The sequence below is a fragment of the Taudactylus pleione genome, unplaced genomic scaffold, assembly GCF_031769625.1.
Source record: "Taudactylus pleione unplaced genomic scaffold, aTauple2 ptg000177l, whole genome shotgun sequence".
In the NCBI taxonomy this organism is placed as follows: Eukaryota; Metazoa; Chordata; class Amphibia; order Anura; family Myobatrachidae; genus Taudactylus; species Taudactylus pleione.
Genome location: NW_028284579.1, coordinates 2,230,775 through 2,250,552, shown reverse-complemented (window position 1 = coordinate 2,250,552; position 19,778 = coordinate 2,230,775). Strand labels below are relative to the sequence as shown.

The window sequence follows — 19,778 nt, the reverse complement described above, 5'->3', positions numbered from 1 at the left end:
TGGAAGTCAGGATGCCAACGCTTACATTACCGGCGCCAGAACTCCGACACCGGTCAGAATCCCGGCGGCAGCATCTCGCCCGCCGGGATGCCGAAGGTAAGTAACGGGGTGGACGGAGGGTTAGGGTTAGGGGTTAGGGTTAGGAACTAGAGGAAAGGATTATGGTTAGGTACTAATGGGGAGGGTTAGGTTTAGGGTACAGGGAGGGGTAAGTTAAGGTCAGACACTATGGGGGAGGTTAGGGTTAGGCAAAAAAGAGGGAGAGTTAGGGTTAGGGTATGGAGAGGGGGAGGGTTAGCATACTGACCAACAAGTGTCGGTATGTTAACCCTGTCGGGATCTCGGCATCAGGATTCTGACCGACAGGATCATGACTGTCGGTATTTCATACCGATTCCCAAATGGTATGTAAAGAGGACAATGTGATGTGTACATACTAGAGATGAACTGTTTGGTTTTACACAGTTTTCCTCAGTTACAGTATGTTCAGATCTCAAAAAGGCATCTATTGGCTTTCCGACTCTCATGTGTTTTGGATAGCCAATAAGAAAAGATCCAAACTTGCGCTAATTTGGTAAAAAGAGCCGAGTCAAAACCGAACCGCTCATTTCTAGTATTTACTGTACACCAGACACCTGAGTTATGATGTTAAAAATAAAATTAGTGCATTTCAGATTTGGGTATTTTGGCTGAAGCAGAAATTGGTGAGTGAGTACAACTTTAGTATTGGGACAAAAACTTAAGTTGCTTTAAAGCGGAGCAATTCATGAAGGAGACATTTAAAACACTAACCCATAATTGCCATCTTTGCAATGGTTCCCTTCAGGATCTCCCTGAGTGTCAGATCCAGTTGGTAGATGAGGGGGGCATTGTACCATGAAGTGCTCCATTGCGGCTTTGACAACTACTGTATAATACCTGGATCCACATCATTGTGCAGCAGCGGAGCATGACCACCAAGACGGGACTCCAGGAGGCTGGTCTATACTAATTAGTGCAGGAGACTACCCGACAGAGATACCCCGTCCTGATAATGACTCTATACACAATCATTAGAACATTTTTTCAAATGATCATTTCCCCATTGCTTTATTTCATATCTGAATATATCAATATAAATAGACCTGAATGGAAGACAGTACAGTTTGCAGTAATTTGTACTCAAGGAATAAGGGGACTATTTACTAAGCAGTGTTAGGAGATAGAGTGAAAAGTGATAAGTATGTGATAAGGTGCCAGCCAATGAGCTCCCAACTGTCATTTTTCAAACACAGCCTGTGAGATGACAGTTGAGAGCTGATTGGCTGGCACCTTATCACTTTCTTATCACTTTTCACTCTTTCTCCTAACACTGCTTAGTAAATAGACCCCTAAGTATTTCTTTACAATGCCATACAGTATGGGTAGGGCCCTACAAATGGAAGTTGCAGTGGTATACATCCGTAACATCATTGTAATGTCACACAGCAGGCCTACCCATAAATTATGTCTCTTGGCATGACAGTTAAACTCATAACCTTATTAGGCCAGGTTATAAGATGTTATTTTGCAAGAAAGTGAATACAATATACCAGAGACTGCATTATTTATTCACTTGGCATCAAACAAAATTCAAATGTTCCACAAGAAATATATTTAAACATTTTCTGTTTTCTGCCTGATTACAGTATGTTCGTGTTTCATTTGACACCAAACCTGACCTTCTGCTTCACCTCATGACAAAGGAGTGGCAGCTAGAACTGCCAAAGCTTCTCATATCTGTCCACGGAGGCCTCCAAAACTTTGAGCTACAGCCAAAACTAAAACAGGTCTTTGGAAAAGGCCTAATCAAAGCTGCCATGACAACAGGAGCCTGGATATTCACTGGAGGAGTAAACACTGGTAAAAAAAAAATACTTTAGGGTCTATTTACTAAGCCTTGGATTGAGATAAAGTGAATGGAGATAAAGGGCCTGATTCAGACCCGCTCGCGAGCGCTGAGCGCTCGCAAGCGGGTCGATGTTGCCCAAGTGCGCATGCGCACGACGGAGGCGGCTCCGTCGTGCATATGCGCGAGACCCAAAGGGGGCGTGCTGTCGATGTTGATTGACAGCACGCCCCCTTTGGTGGGCGTGCCGGTGGCGTGGCTGCCCAGACGGAGGCGTTCCCATGGGGCCGGCCCCACTGACATCACTAGTGATGTCAGTGGGAGTGCTTTTGGCTCTGATAGAGCCAAAAGCACTCCAGGGCTCGCGGCAGCGAGACCCCACCGTATGGTCTCGTTGCAAGCCTGATGGTCGCGATGGTCTTGACCATCGCGACCATCATTTTGGCCGCTCGCTATAGCTGTGGGTAGTCATCCACAGCTAGGCGAGCGGCCAGGAGGCCGCTCCAAATAGTAAGAGGGCCGGCCCTGATTCAGAGTGAGCGCTCTGTCAGAGCGTCCGGCTCTGAATAAGGGCCAAAGTCCTAACAGTCATATCACAGGCTGTGTTTGAACAATGATAGGTAGGAGCTGATTGGTTGGGACTTTATCTCTTATCTCCATCCAAGGGTTAGTAAATAGACCCCTTTATCTGTTATATACTTGTAAATCATATTACACTTGTGCTTACTTAGGCATACTTTTATTCAGATACATCACTCCCTGTTCCAGCAGAGCTTACAATCCATAGTACAGATATACACATAGGCTAATTGAATCATAAACCCTCAAATAAATATATACAAATCATACCCCACACATACCTCCCAACATGACCCTCTCCAGGAGGGACACAATGCTCTGGCCCTGAACTTCCTCTAGTCCTGGACTTCCTTGGTAATTTATGATTGGTGGAGGCTCCAGAGGTGGGGATGCAGTACAGTCCAACATTCAAATAGGGGAGTCACACCAACTGCCAGTGAGTCCCAGCCAGTGACGTTTGGCAGCGGTTGAAATAACAGTTGGTGTGGCTCCCCTATTTGAACTTTGAACTGCGCTGCAGCCCCACCTCTTACCAGGGAAGTCCAGGACCAGAGCATTGTGTCCCTCCTGGAGAGGGTCATGTTGGGAGGTATGCCCACACTGATAGCACACTAGTAAGAATGAAGCCAATGGCCCAAGTGCTGTGAGGCAACACTGTGACCCTGTGTCTTACAACCTACAGTATCATTTTGTGTAGGACCCTTTCTTATAATAACAGACCAGTACACTCAGTAAATATTCAATGGATCTGTAATACAGGGCCGTAACTAGGGTGATGCATGCTGTGCCATGGCACAGGTCACCGCAGGGCAGGGGGTGCTGTTTGGCCCTGTCAATTTTCCTGTTTCTTATCATTCTCACTTGTAGCTTCCTCTTCTTTTATCCCCAGCATCTCCTGGCCTCCCCTATCTCTTCCCTGGCCCTTCCCCATGAGTTTATGGCCTTTTTTCAGGTGCACTATCTTATGTCCCTATTTAAAAAATAGGGTGGAGGGTGGCGCCAATGCTCTCTGGCACAGGGCGCCAAAAAGTCTAGTTACGGCTCTGCTGTCATATTATGAATTTGTCCCACTGAAGTACCTGGCTTGTTATGAAATGTCCTCTTTAAGGTTCGTATTAGTAGATTTTACTCCTGGTGCTCTCCATCACACCTTCGCAGCACTTCCCCTTAGACTATGGGTCTCTTCTGCTGTCTCAGCCCTCCCTCAATTGGGGCCTCAATCCCACTTTTCCTCTAATAAGAGGCTGCCAAATTGTTATAAAGGGGGAGATATATAATGATGAAAACTGGAAGTTTACCAAATATGTCAAGATTGAACATTTGTGTTTTTGTATATCGGATTCCCTTTCAATATTTTATTAGAGTTGTGGGGATGGCAATTGTTGTAATGTAGGGAACAGGGAATACTCTTTTTCAAATGTGTAGTGGAAAAGTAAAGCAAGACTAAGGGGTATATTTACTAAACTCCTGGTTTTTAAAAGTGGAGATGTTTCCCATAACAACCAATCAGATTCTAGCTATTATCTTGTAGAAGGTGCTAGATAAATGTTAAGTAGAATCTGATTGGTTGCTATGGGCAATATCTCCAGGTCTAAAAGCCCACACTTTAGTAAATATACCCCTAAATGTCTTGAACGTTCTTATATGAAAATAAAAATTGGAAATTTTAGTAAGATACTGTATTTTCATGTGTCCACATATAGAAATTAAAACATTGTAAAGAATATAGATAATAAACATAGACATGTACTGTAGCATGTAGATTAAAATTTGTTGATGAAAATTTTTATATGGAAAAAAATATAATATATTAATCTCCTTGAGAAACCCTCTCCTGCTTGCACAGGCTTTTCAAACTTTCTCAGTGGAAAGTTTCACTGGGAGAAAGGACCTTGATAATGCTTGTAGGAATTTGGAAAGAGATTTTCTGTTGTGACAATTACATACCACACAGCACCAGGCCGGCTCCAGGAGTCGGAGCACCCTGTGCTGGCTCTCTATAGTGCGCCCCAACATCGCGCGCGCAGCACAGCCACGCACGACCAAAAATGGGGGCGTGTCCTAATTACCATAGGCCAAATCCCCTACGTGACATGCCTCCAAATAATGTCAGGCTGCGGGGGAGCCTCACTAGCTGGGCTTCCCCCAGCCCTCTCCCGTCACTGAATGGATGCCGCGTGCATGCGCGCAGCATCCATTGAGACTCCAGGGTCTGGTGGGGGTCCCCAACCTCCCGATTTGACGCACTAACAATCAGGTCCATATATACAGTATTTCCATATGGGGAATTTTTGCCAAAAATTATGATACTCCTCATTGATGTTTCAATAGCCTTATACTCTACAGTACAGATTACATTATGTTATCTAGGATATGGCCTATTGTGTCATATTATCTCAATTTTGTGTTATAAACATGGGTGAAAATACCTTTCTTTCATTGGCAGCCTATATCTTATGCAGCCACTGCTATAGTAATCAAATTTGTGCTATTCTCTAAGAGTATTTGCTTCTGATAGTCAATGCTACTATACTGTTAAATGTAATTAGATGTTAACTAATTTTTAAAATGAGTATGTCATACCCAACAATTTTCTAGGTGTCATTCGCCATGTAGGAGATGCTTTAAAAGACCATGCATCAAAGTCAAGAGGGAAGATCTGCACCATTGGTATTGCCCCCTGGGGGATAGTAGAAAACCAGGAGGACCTCATTGGCAAAGATGTAAGTAACTATTCTATTTGGGGTGTATGGTTATGGTCATTACACATACAGCAGCATCCTCAAATAGATCTTGTGTACATGTGGAGCAGAATGTATTGCACTAAACTTTAATAATTGTGCACCAAATTGAAGAATTGAGTGGAGGAATTATGATTACTTTAGCTTTAATAGTTTGGAGTAGTGCTTGGCTGTAGTTGACATTTAAGCTTCCCTAGGCAAGGTGTGAGTAATTGTGCCCTTTAGAGCAGTACAGTAATGTAGAAGCCCCTGCAATTAACAAATATTCTCCCTCCACACAGATGATATTATAATTAAACAATAGTCTCTTAATAAATGCTCATAATAGAAAATAGATTTTAATTATGCATACCTCTTGGTTTGTCTTTGTCTGTATTCCTTTTAATTTTCTTTTATTCTCTGTGTCTCTCCTCAGCCTCTTGTATGTCATATACTGTAAACGTATCCATGCTACTTGTCGGCTACCCCAAGTATGTTGTCCTACTTCACCATGTCCACTTCACATGTCTCTTATATGCTTTGCAATGTCTGCACCCTATGTCTCTTATGTGCTTTTTTCATGTTGTAACCTTGTCCACCCTCTCTAACTCTGCACACAATTTTGTAATTGAGCTACACCTTATAAGCATGTATATTTTTCTTTATAAATGTATAGATATGTTTTAAAACTGTATGCTCACCTTGTGGTCTAGTAGGATTCGCTACAATGACACAATGAAGTCCCGGGGATGTTAGGCTACTGTCCTTACAGTTCCACGACTCTAGGCTCTGATGAACCCAGAAGGAATACCTCCTCATGATAGTCCCAGAGGGTCAGGTACTGCAGCAGTGCTCAGTGAGCTCCAGATTCTGAGGCTTCAAATCTTCCTCCCTGGGGTCTCACTTTTAATCTCTTGTGACCAAATTCAGCTTAAAGTAAGTCCTAGACCCCAGTGACCAAGCCGTGAAAGTAGACAGAGGCAAAGATTAAAACAGATTCTCCAGCACAGACTGTTTAGTACCAGCATCAAAATTGGACTGGACACCCCAGCTTCCTAACGGACAGGGGTGTCACCCTATCAGGCCAAATGTTAATTGTAGCCCTTCCAGGTTTCGGGGCTGCAGGCTGTTTACCCACGGCCAGATCTGTGCAATATGGAAAAGTAACTGGCAAAGTGGTTCTTCAGCAATTACATAGGGGAGATGTATCAAACCTTTGAGAGAGAGAAAGTGGAGAAGTTGACCATAGCAACCAATTAGCTTCTAGCTATCTTATACAGTTGACTTGCGGTTAGTGTTTTTCTGGCTTAGGGCCATATTCAATATGGAGCGAAAAGTCCGTTATCGGCGATAATTTATCGCCGATGATGTCATTTTCGCCTGTTTCAATTATTCCCTTATTCAATTTCAAAGACTTTTCGCACCTGCGTGGGTTAAAAACAGGGATAATTTTTCACCATGTAATAAATGGCGAAAAAAAGTGCAGAATTGGGGTTTGGGGTATAAAGTAATAAAAGTAGCCTGCATGTCCCCCTAAGATATTATGTGTCAAAATGTCACCCCAAGAAAGGTACTTTCATTTTGGAGGGGAAAAAATAAAAAACAATATTGGGGACAAAGTTCTAAACTAGCAAAATTGACTCCTGTGGGGTTCCAAAGTATGCGGCAGGTGTTTTCTAGAATGCAGGTGATAGCTGTAGGTGGATTTTTGAAGAATTTAAAAAAATGACTTTAGGGAGTTAAAAATATGCTTGCACCCATTTTCATGTACCCCAAATTTGATGGGGCTAGTTATTTTTTTTTTTTTTTTTAAAAACCTAAGTGCTATTCTTCACTACTTCTTCTAAAGCCGCATTTATGCACCTGCTGCGGCTATTAAAAACCCTGACTACCTTCAGCAGGCCAAATCAAGGGTACCCATTGAGATCCGGGAAGCAATCGGGAAGCCGCCTGCCTAAATACCGGCAGCCGGCTTCACGACTGTCTTATCCCGGCATTGGTGAAATGCCGGGCGTCTAGATGTAGTCCCCTGGGGGACTTAGGTTTAGGCAGCGGGGAAGGGGGTGGTTAGGGTTAGACACCTAGAGGGGGGATTAGGATTAGGCACTTGGGGGGGAAGTTAGGGTTAGGCACCCCTAAGGAGGGTTAGGGTTAGGGGGGTTAGGTTAGCAGATACTTACCTAGCCACGATCGGGATTTCCAGTGCTGTCGGGCTTCCGCTGCTTCACACTCTGCACCTGTCGGGCTGCCACTGACGGGAATCGAACCGCTGGTGGTATATCATACCCATTCCTTGAGATCCCCCATGTCCGAACATCTTTTGGGGAGTGACAGCATGATTTCCCGAAAAACTGACAGGACTTTTCGAATACTTACCTTTCTGCACGCGTCTGAAGCTTTATCCCTGAAAAAAACTGCTCCTCAAATTCAATATGGCCCTTATAGGGGTATTCAATATGGGAGCGAAAACTCAGTTTTTGCGACGTTTTTGCACCTATGACGTCATTATTGCAGGTTTTGCTTTTACACTGTATTCAATTTCAAAGACTTTTCGCAGGTTCGAAAAGTCTTTGAAAAAAAACGGGGATAACTTTTCACCACTGAATAGGTGGCGAAAAAAAGTGCAGAATTGGGGTTTAGGGGTGCAGGTTTAAAAAAAATAGCCTGCACCCTTCAGAATGACCCCTTGAAACGATCTGTGTCAAAAAAAAATAAAAAAAATCGGGACACCCCAAAAAAAGCACTTTCAATTTTGGGTGCCAAAAAAAAAAAATGTTGAGGAACAAAGTTAAAAAATAGCGAACTTGACTCTGGGGGGGTCCCCAAGTATGCCTCAGGTGTTTTTTTCATTGCAGCTCCTTGCGGCAGGTGGGTTTTTCACGATTTTTTCAAGTCTCTTTAGCAACTTTAAAATATGCTGACCCCCATTTTCAAGTACCCCAAATTTGCTGGGCATAGTTGTTTTTCCCCCCAAAAAAATCTAAATGCTCTTCTGCACCACTTCCTTCAAAGTTGCATTTAGCACTTGCCGCATCTATTAGAAACACCGACTTCCTTCAGGAGTTAAAAATGGGGGTACCCATAGTGATCCCCCATGTCTAGACATCTTTAGGGGGGTCCCTAGAATATTTCCCCAAAATTCCCGTTTTAGTTAACCTGTAAAAAAAATTTGTAAAAAATTACAAAAAAAATGACATAAGGTCCCCGCCCCAAAAGCCAAACCAGCCCCAGGCTTGCAGCCAGGGTGGTTCCTAAAAATACGGGGAACAAAATGTGTAGGGTTCCACCGTATTTTAGAAACCAACACCAGGCTGCAGGGACTAGTGCTGGTTTTAAATATAGGGGGCAAAAACGACGTGGGGTACCCCCTATATTTAAGACCAGCACCAGACCCAACCGACCGGGGAGGGGTGTAATGCCACTGCCCGGAGACCCAATCACTGGGGCTCCAGGTCCAAAGCATTACACCCTAAGTCGGTCAGCGCAAGCCGGTGATCTCGGGGGAGTTGGGGACCCCCCAAAAAGGGTCCCCCCTTTCCCGAGCACCACAGGCTTACGCTGAAGCCTGGGGCTCATCCCCATACCCCTGGAGCGGTGTGTATGGGGGTGATAGGGGGGCCAAATAATGTAAGACTATTGTACTTTACAGTGGAACTACAAGTGCCAGCATGCCTGCCATTTTGCACTTGTGGAACTACAAGTGCCAGTAGACATGCGGCACCTGTAATTTCACTGTAAAATAGTTAAAAAAAGACAAAACACACACACCGTGCCCAGTATAAGTTTATTACATACACCTACCCATTCACACATACTTACCTATACCAGAAGTTTCTGTCCCCTTCTCCAGTAGAGATCCTTACAACTTGGCCCTGCAAGGAAGATTTCATACTCACCTACATCCAGCGCTGGTCTCCGCAGTAATCCATGGGATTTATAAAACAAAAAAGCATTTAGCCGAGCCACGCAACACAGCTATCTGTATGTGTATTGTCACACATACAGATAGCTCCCGAATGGCAGCTATCGGCACTTCACGGGGCATTGCAGTTCTGTCAGCCAATCAGCAGCAGCGCTGACTGTAGAGCGCCCGCTGATTGGCTCCGGCAACTGACAGTTCCCACGTGGGTTAACTCCTGAAGGAAGTCTGGGTTTGTAATAGCCGTGGCAAGTGCAAAAATGCAACTTTGAAGAAAGTGGTGCAGAAGAGCATTTAGATTTTTTTGGGGGGGAAAATAACTATGCCCAGCAAATTTGGGGTACTTGAAAATGGGGGTCAGCATATTTTAAAGTTGCTAAAGAGACTTGAAAAAATCGTGAAAAACCTACCTATTTAAAAACCCAACTTTCTTTTGCAGGTAAAAATGGGGTTATCCATAGTGATCCCCCATGTCTGGACATCTTTAGGGGGGTCCCAGGCATATTTCCCAAAAATTCCCATTTTTTTCCTTAAATGGGGTCAAGGGTCATTTTTTAAAAAACAGGGATAATCTTTCTAAGCACTATAGCAAGAGCTATATGAAAAAAAATGCAGAATAGGGGTTTGGGGGTGTAGGCTTATAAAAAATAGCCTGTAGTTTTGGGAATGTACCCTTAAAAGGAAATGTTAAAAAAAAAATGTCCTAAAAAAATCGGGACACCCTTAAAAAAAAAAAAAAAAAAAATTTGGGTCTAAAAAAAAAAAATAAGGTAAAAAAAAAAAACAAAGTAAAAAAAATATTTCTGGTGGGGTCCCCAAGTATGGGGCAGGTGTTTTTTTCATTACACAAAGTAGCGGCAAGTGCTTTTTTGCAGAATTTTTAAAAATTACCTTTAGGGACTTAAAAATATGCTAGTACCCATTTTCATGTACCCCACTTAAAAAAACGAAAAAGAAAACCTAAGTGCTCTTCTGCATCACTTCTTCAATGTCGGGAAAAAAAACACCTGCACGGCTATTTAAAAACCCTGACTTTCTTCTGCAGGCAAAAATGGGGGTAGCCATAGTGATCCCCGAGGTCTGAACATCTTTAGGGGGCTCCTAAAATTAATTCCTGAAAATTCAAGTTTTTTTTCGCCGATCCAAGTATCGCCGGGTCCCGTTTTCGACGATTTCAAATTGAATACGAGGATAAGCGCGATACTTTTTCACTGGCAAAACCTCCGATGTGCGGCGAAAATCCTCGCTCGTTTCATATTGAATACCCCTCTTAGTCTCCCTTAGTCAAGCACCACCAGTGCCATCAGTGATGTCTAGATGCTAAACTTAGTATAACTTAAAAAAAAAACATTGTGGAGGGGAATGGTTAGCCCATCCTATCAGACATACCTTTTACCAATGTCTTTTATATGCTTTTACATGTTAGTTTCCCATGTCGCTTAAATCTTGTTCCATAACTGTTCCACATAACTCTCGTGTACTCCCCATGTTTTCCATGTGCTTACCATATTGTCTATATATGCTTGTGTATTTCCCCATGGCTACTCACAAGTCTCCCCAGTTGTTTCCGTTCCATTGTCATCAGTAAAACACCAACCCCTGTTCTGTCAAAAGCACGGCGTGCTGTGTAATAAGCTTTTCAGTCTGTGAATTCTTGCAGGAGCTATGTGATATGACATTATTATAGCACAGTGCTTCTGATTTCCCTATGTGAAAAGCTTCTACACTTTCAGAAATAGTTATGCTGCCTACAAAAGCGAGTCCTGGGCCACATCATGTACCTGATTAATATGTAAGCCGTGTGGCATGTTGCACATCAGTGACATCCCCTCCATCAAACCCCCAAATACATGTGTTTATATATATATATATATATACATATATATATATATATATATACATATATAAAAAATACAACTTAACTGCTCCTTGCACTATCATGGTGATATTCTTTATTTGCAGACTGTTCATGTAAACCAGTGGTCTTTACTGATATTTGTTAAGTATTTTTTCCGATATTTACTTTGTTTACTATAATCATTGACCCAATTTTACCATTGTACTAGAATTAGGCTGAGGGCCTGATTCAGAGGTGGATGCAATGCGATGTTTGTGCTGTTGCGCGATTATTTTTGTACTGTGTATGAGTCACACAGGGCATACGCCAAGTTTCATTACTGTTGGGGGTCGCAGTGGCGCAGAGTGACTAACAATGAGGGGGTGTTTGCGGGAGGTAATACTGGGGGTGGCGACTCAGGCATGTCATAACCCTTTCGGGGGCGTGTCTTAGCCTGCGACTGCAAATTCATGACCAGTGTTTGATGCTCCGGCGGGTTACTTCTGGTGGACATTCTGAGTAACCATAGGGTTGCATATTTTCGGCCAACCACTGCATACGGGATTGCAGCGGCAATGGGATTTTCCTATGCCTCTGAATCAGGCCCTGAGTCACAATGAAGTTACTGTCTGCTGACCTTAAGATGCTTGCCCCCTGATGTAGCCACCACTTATTCCAGTCAGCCTCTCTGCTGAGTCGTTTCATAGCTCATGAAGCTTGGCCACCATACATTGCTTTTGTCCGTGTGGAGGAGAGGGGAAGTCACAGTAATGTGATAAAGTCTTTCATTGTTTTATTCTTTGTATTTATTCTTAAAGGTGGTTCGACCATATCAGACCATGTCCAACCCCATGAGTAAACTGACAGTTCTGAACAGTATGCATTCACATTTCATTCTTGCTGACAACGGGACAACTGGCAAGTATGGCGCAGAAGTTAAGCTACGGCGACAACTGGAAAAGCACATCTCTCTCCAGAAAATTAACACAAGTAAGTTAGTGTTTGTTCTGTCATTTATCACTTGCTAGGGCCGCTTGATACTACTTATCCCATGTGCAAGTCATTACCTTATCATCGAAGAAAACAAGTGAGTAAATCAGGAGCGCACATCGCTGCTCATCCACATGTGCAGCCTTCCTGGTGTAGAGTGGGCACTAAATGCAATTCTTACACAGTTTTCTTGTAAAAATAAATAAATGTAAAGACATCATAGGATAATATTGTTTTGTTTGATGTACACTATGTAGACAAAAGTGATAGGACACTGACAGCAAATGGATCAACAAGATTTTATTGACGTCAGTACTTTGTAGGTCCACCACATGCAGCGATTACTGCAGACGCCCTTCTTGGCAAATGTTCACAAGTTCCTAGACAACAGCAGGTGGTATGATTTGCCATTCCGCCATATGTACAGTGACCAACTGTGACACTGAAGAAGGTCGAGTCGGCCTACAATGCACTTATTGCTCCAATTCGTCCCAGAGGTTCTCAGTGGGGTTAAGATCTGGACTTCAAACTGGCCAGTCCATCCGGGTTATCGAATTTCCTGTATACCAGTCCAGTGTCACCCTGGAAACATGATAGGTGGCATGGTTGTCCTGGTAAAAACACTTGTTGTTTCCTTAGAACTGCAAGTGCATGGGCCTCCCTACAAAGTGTTCTTGTCTAAACTATTTGGAACGCGTGTGCAATGGTACGCATGGTATGCACTTCACTTGCACGGGGGTGTCCAATGACTTTTGTCTACATAGTGTATGATGGCACCACGTGTTCAATTAAATAAACTGTGCAAATAATTTCACAGATCCAAAATGTCCCAAATAGCATGCCTAAAAATAGGAGGAAAGTACACCTGCAAGTGATTTATCAGAAGCCCAATTTGCTGTGCTCTTACACTTTAAATGCTTGATTCACAGCACATAAATGGTAGAGGTTGCTGCACCGTATGCGCGCTCCTGACTTACTCATTTTTATTTTGTAATATTTAATTATTGGTGCATATTGGTAATACAAGAGTACTGCTAGGTAATGACCTGTATATAGCACCAGGTGAATACATCATTCTTATATATCATATTCGTATCATCATTTAAATGAAATTTGTTAAGCTGTAGTTCATTAATTTACAAACAATAATGTAATAGTAATTTATGATAACTGAGATTTTTAGGTTATATATTGCAGCAAATTTAAGTTTGAGAAACACAGATTTCACTATAGGAGGGTATTTGAATGAGTTTGGTAAGTTGCTCATGTGTGGAAGATTGTGTATCCAGTCCTGTATAGAAGCTGCTCTGTAAGAAACATTAAAACAAGGATATTATGTAACATGTTTTTACATGAACCTGTCGGAGATAACTGCTCAGAGCTCATCATCCTTGAATAAATTTGTTTTGGGATTTAGGTTATGTAACTCATTACTACATTTTGTCTTCAATAATTGATTATCACAATTGACAAAAGTATACCGTGTTATGGGAGTATGCGAAATAATACCTCACTTACCTATTTTTGCATCTTCTTGTTTATAGCAACGCATATATTTTTCTTTCTTTCCATTAGACAATCTCATCCACCTGTAAACATGTGTTCATCACACTCACTCACACTTCTCTCATGACAATGATTTATAAAACCTAGCTTCCTTGTTTCTGCATGGATGACTTTGTGTATTACTATGAGCCTGCATACAGATCCAGTTACCGACTTCCTAACACACAGTTACTCCACTTGATGCAGTTAATAAAAAACACCAACTTTCCTACATATCTTCTAATGTTAATTTCCCATTAAACAACATTGTAAATTACCAGTATACCATACAGTACAGTATATATAGTGACTGTAATATGTTTGCCCGTGTTTGTGGTCACTACTTATCTCTACATATTTCCTCTCTTTACTGTAACAAGTTGAGCAATTGAAACACAAAAATGGAGACAGTGTGTGAAAATTCATTAAATACAAGCTTGTAATACAAAGATGCAATCCCTTCCACAGAGACTGCTGGTTGCCAGATAAAATAGCTTATTTACCAGATTACCTATTTATTTTAATGCAAATATCTCACGCTATGTCATATTCTTTATTCAACAATTAATGCACATTCCCTTGGCAGGCAGATTACAACAATGAACAATTATCTGCTTAATAATGAATGCTTTTATTTGCATGTAATGTATCATACATTTAACAACAATAATTTAAAAATTTACATAGAGGACTTAAATATAGTAGCTAAAAACGAGAGAGAGAGAGAGAGAGAGAGAGAGAGAGAGAGAGAGAGAGAGAGTTAGTTCCGCATTTTCCAGGCTATTGCTGTAATTGGTCCAAGAGAGGAAAAGATTAGAGTTAACACCCAGAAACTTCAGAAGAAATGTATTTTGTTCTTAGGAGCTTATTTCTTTTACTGTTTTTTTTGCTACTACAGTACTTTATAAAGTACTGATATACTTTTTTACCACATTTATTTATGTTGCCAGTTGGCTTGCTATCTTTGCCATCATATCAAGGAAAATCTTATATTAATACATATATATGACTGACTTTTGATATATAGCTGAAAAAAGATGAAAGATATGTTAAGGCAAATTAGTGTAGCAACAACAAACCAAAGTCAAGGTCATATGCCCACTACAGTAGTACAGTACTTATCTTTTGACAAACTGAACGGTCTAGATAAGGAAATTTGTGAGGTCTAGTCCATGCTAAAAGCATCTGATTATATGTTGCTCAGTGTGACCTCAGGAGCACGCATTTGCTTTGGTTCTAATTGCTATTTACAGCATTAATCCCTTCACATAAAACACTATCAATAAGTGTAGATATGTCTTGATCTTGACTTGACTTGATCTTGAAATGTAAATGCTTTTAAATATTGATCCACAAATCAGTATACCAATACCAGGTCTCTGCCGTTGCACATAATAGCCAAAAAAAAGTTTGAGAAACTGTAGCCTATTTAAAAAATAAAGAATAAATAAAAGTCATAAATGTTACAAATGCTGATTCAAGCAGGAATACACTTATAATTAATATTCACATTAATTTTACATCATTGAGCGAGCAACCCAAAAAACTACCTTAAGTGACAAAACCATGTTTCTCCTGAATTAAATAAATAAATAAAAAAACATTAAGCAGAAATAGTTGTTTTATTCCTATGTTTAATGCAGGCAGACACATAACTACAATGCCTAATAACAGTGTGATCAATATCAAGTGGCTCATTAATAGTAATTACTACTGTATGATTGAGTGTAGTTGAAAGACCCCCTGAATCCACAGTTCATTATTGGTGATCTGCGGCCGGTCTCCAACTGCACTAACATGCACCAGTGATGTTGAAAGGGATCTGGATGCTAAGACCAGTTGGCCAAATAATTATCTTGCTCAATTTTTATACTGTGTGTAGGGTAAAATTGAATATTGAAGTCTGTCACCTGGTATTTGCACTGAGTAACACGTTCTGTCAATGTGTCACCAGCCTAAGTTATTGTCAAGAAGAGTCGGTAATATAATAAATTGATATTTTGCCATTCTATATATTGTTTTATTGCTATAGTGCTCGATTTCCCATTTTGAAAAAAGGTGAAAAAAGACACGTTACATTTGTTATAAACAGCAATGCATCCTTTTATATGTTCTTAGACACACATATCATGTCACACTAAGGGGGAATTCAATTAGCCGCAATAATGTGATACTGTAAGTTAATGCATACTAAATTATCACCCCCTTCATGGGTCTTTACCGCTTATCGCGGCTATGCTCGTCGCTTTTTGCACAATCATATTACATAAGTCGTGATAATTTTTTGTGTATTTTGCTGCGATAAGTATAGGTGAAAATGGGGAAATCTGCTTGCACCCCAAAAAAAAGCCAAACTGATATAGGATAACAATATAAAGTGTACTAGTGGCCATAATAAAAATATTTAGGGTTGTTAAAATGTGTCAAATGGCTGTTACAGTATATGCATGTTTCTAAAACAGTGAAATAATTATAGAAAGCAAGTGTTTTTTAGCAAAATAAATGTTCTACTTACATTGAAGGTGTATTAAAATGCCTATAAGTATATATTTGTGTTATTTAAAGGCACTTTTATGAAACATCAAATAACGCTTCTTAAAGTTACCTGCAATCTTAAAAACACCTGTCCTATTTATATAGCACCCCCACTTTGTACATTTCACCCCAAAAATTACATGTCATTATTGGCCAAGTTAAGCTAATGAAAAAATTTTTTGTGCTTAATTAGTCATTAAGGAGGGTGTCCCAGTGGTTCTGGACCAAGTCCCAACATTTTTAGCCAAGAATAGGGTTTTTGCACAATTTTTCACGTGTTAAGGGAGGTGGTGAAAACTTTTTGCTGCAAATTGTATGGAGAATTCGAAGACGTGAAAAGTCACGGCTAATAGGACTGCATGATAAGCCATATTTTCATGGAAAACGGCTTATCGTGGCTAATTGAATTCCCCTCAGTGTAAGCAAGTCATCACCAAGCAGAGCTTTTTATAATTAACTACTGTATATATATATATATATATATATATATATACACCAATAAGCACTAACATTAATATACAGGATTGAAAACTATTGGAAATGTATGACCCAAGCATATAACTTTGTGAGCTGATGCAATTTACTTAACTTCATTTCACTTGACTATAAACCTGAGGTCTACAAGTGAAAACGAAAGTACAGTCTCTTTCATATCAGTTACCTAAAATTTGTTAGAGCTAATCAATTGCATTATATGATCAACTGAACATTTGACAGTTACTGTAGGTACTAGGTAGCATTTAGATTTGTGTTCACACCATGCCAAGTATGAACGGCATCTAAAATGATCTGAGATGTTCATTTACAAAAGAAACATGCAAAGAGCAGTTATCATTCTTCCAAGAAGTACTGTAGGTGTCCCAGTACCGTTTGATGCTCTGAGAAATTGCAAAGAACCCAAAATCTACATACAGGGATTTGCATGTTTCTGTCAATACCTTAAAAAAGCTGTGTATAAATTATTGCCTTCAAACATAAAACAACTGCAGCAATATACTAAAATGTCTTTAATTTAATGTAATTGGTTTATAAACCAATGCAGAAAACAATTACTACAGGTTTTTGCTGCTGAAGGTCGTTCTACAGGCTACAGGGTCATGGGGTGTAATTATTACTTCATACTTGACTTCTTCATGTTGGGTGTTGAATCAATACTAAGTAATATCTGATATTTGTCGAATGAGATTAAATTTATCAAACCTTGGTGAGGGCTAGAAGATGTTAATCATATCTGGATATGTAAAAACATGTGGAGGGTGTATTCTTTTCTTCATATGACTGTATACGGAAAGTGTAAAAAAGAGAGAATGTGAAATGGAACCAGATATTTGGGAGGTTTGGTATTATACTCAGTGATATTGGGATACAAGCATGACAGTCTCTAATAATGGTGGTGGGTGGGGAATGGTGACACACTGGATTGGGGTTTGGAGTGAATGGCACAGGGAGCCAAGGTAAACATTGGGACAGATTCCATTAGTCATGAACTATGCCACACAACTTATTACAGTGGTAAAACGTGAGGGCGCAACTTTTGTTTTGCTATTCAGTTTGAAAATTGGTTTGAAAGGGAGAAATAATGGCTTTTAGTTTGCTTTTTATTTTGTAAAAGTCCTTACTTTAATGTAAAAATGCCAGGATATATTGCAGTACCTCTGTTACATCCCACCTGTTGACTAATAAGGTGTTTAAAACTTAAATACTATATAGTAAACTATGGAAAATAATAATAATATTGTCTGCGCAAAACCGTGAAATGCAGCCTATGAGAGGAGTGGAAGACTCTTCACACAATCTTCAGATAATCAACCTTAAATACAGAAAACGTCCCCTCAAATGGCACATAGCAGGGCCGTAGCTAGGGTAGTGCAGCCGGTGCCATGGCACAGGGCACCACAGGTCAGGGGGCACTGTTTGGGCCTGTCAAATTTCTGTTTATTATCATTCTTGCTTGTAGCTTCCTCTTATTTCATCCCCAGCATCTCCTGGCCTCTCCTATCTCTTCCCTGGCCCTTTCCCATGAGGCCATTCCCCTTTTTTGGGCACATTATGTCCCTTTGAAAAATGAGGGGGCACCAATGCTCTTTCTGGCACAGGGCACCAAAAAGTGTGGTTACGGCTCTGGCACATAGACACCACAATCAATCGGTCCTTACATCAAAAAATTCCTTGAAAATTGACTGAAGTATTTCAGTTTCATTAATATACACTTTCCAAATCATGGACTTCAATCACCCAATAAACAACAGAATACATTTATTTTGACATCGCACTCACATTTAAGAAAAACTTTAAGTATATAACCACAAAGTGGTATCAATGGGGTATACAGTATATCGCTCTTTTCATTCAAATGTTACCCTCCCAGATCGAATTGGGTTGAGGTCCAGAGTCCAGGGATCTTTTCTTCTCCTCGGGGGAACAATTTAGGATGATCATGCGATTCCCCAAAACACAGGCATCAAATATTGTCACCAGACTTAAAGCTTTTCGGGCAAATCGTCCTTCATCAGAAGCATGGTGATCTAATAAAGATTACAGATATATATACCCACACTAATTATAAGACACCCCCAAAATAGTCCTTCACATTTGCGCCCTTTCTCGGCACATGCCGCGGGCGGAAGTGACATCATCAGTTGCGCCCGGAATCAGAAGTTCCATTCCATGCGTTCCACCAGGTTCTCTCTGCCGTAAACCGGAACTGGAAATGCATGATGCATTCCACCATGCGTTCCACCCGATCCCCGGACCGGAAGTGAAGAGAGTTTCATTTTGATTTCCACCATGGATCAGTATTTTGAAGAAATAAAGTTCCTTTTTCTCTTGATTTTGACTCAGATTCATACCGGCCCATAATAGTCCACAATAGTATATGCAAAAACATAGATAAAGATATAAATAAATATTTGCATAAATATATATATATATTAATATATATACATACAAAGTCAGAAATCCACTGCACTAGTCACTCCCAGATTTGGGGTGGAGACCTGCACTCGCCATCCCCGGGCATGGGGTGCAAGTGGCTTGTGACCACATTGCTTAAATAAATAAAAACAGAAAACTCAGCACTCACCATTGTTAAATCCCTCACGATAATATATAAATAAATAATGGGGTTTTGGTTCATGGATTGATCAATGCATTTAAGCCTGCAGCCCACATCACGGGACCTGGTAGCTGCTATCACAGAGTTTAAACTGAAAAAATGTTAACTGTTTAACATTACCAGGTTTCTATAAGTATGACAGATAGTGTAGGACCTGCAGAGAAGTGGGGTCCCATGATGTGGGCTGCAGGCTTAAATGCACTTAGAACTCACAATAAATACATTTCAAAGTACTACAAACTACTCTAAACACTTTTAATAGCTGAAATAAACATCCTGGTTATCATTTTCATTCATTAATAAAAGTTGTAAAATTTAACTCTGTGACATCTTTTAACAGCCTCCTATACTGTGCTCATGGCCTCTAACAACCTCCTATACTGTGCTCATGGCCTCTAACATCCTCCTATACTGTGCTCATGGCCTCTAACAGCCCCCTATACTGTGCTCATGGCCTCTAACAACCTCCTATACTGTGCTCATGGCCTCTAACATCCTCCTATACTGTGCTCATGGCCTCTAACATCTTCCTATACTGTGCTCATGGCCTCTAACAGCCTCCTGCACTGTGCTCATGGCCTCTAACATCCTCCTATACTGTGCTCAAGGCCTCTAACATCCTCCTATACTGTGTTTATGGCCTCTAACAGCCTCCTATACTGTGCTCATGG

General features: G+C 40.7%; 1 protein-coding gene across 2 annotated transcripts in view; it reads left to right on the top strand.

The window, feature by feature from the left end:
* The window catches only part of TRPM3 (transient receptor potential cation channel subfamily M member 3), a 212,994-nt gene that overhangs the window by 5,539 nt on the left and 187,677 nt on the right, over positions 1-19,778 (top strand). For both annotated transcript variants that reach the window (XM_088475711.1, XM_088475710.1), the window contains exons 3-5: positions 1,668-1,881; positions 5,045-5,169; positions 11,741-11,912. In XM_088475711.1, coding sequence (XP_088331837.1) covers positions 1,668-1,881; positions 5,045-5,169; positions 11,741-11,912 — 511 coding nt within the window. The remainder of the gene's footprint in view (positions 1-1,667; positions 1,882-5,044; positions 5,170-11,740; positions 11,913-19,778) is intronic.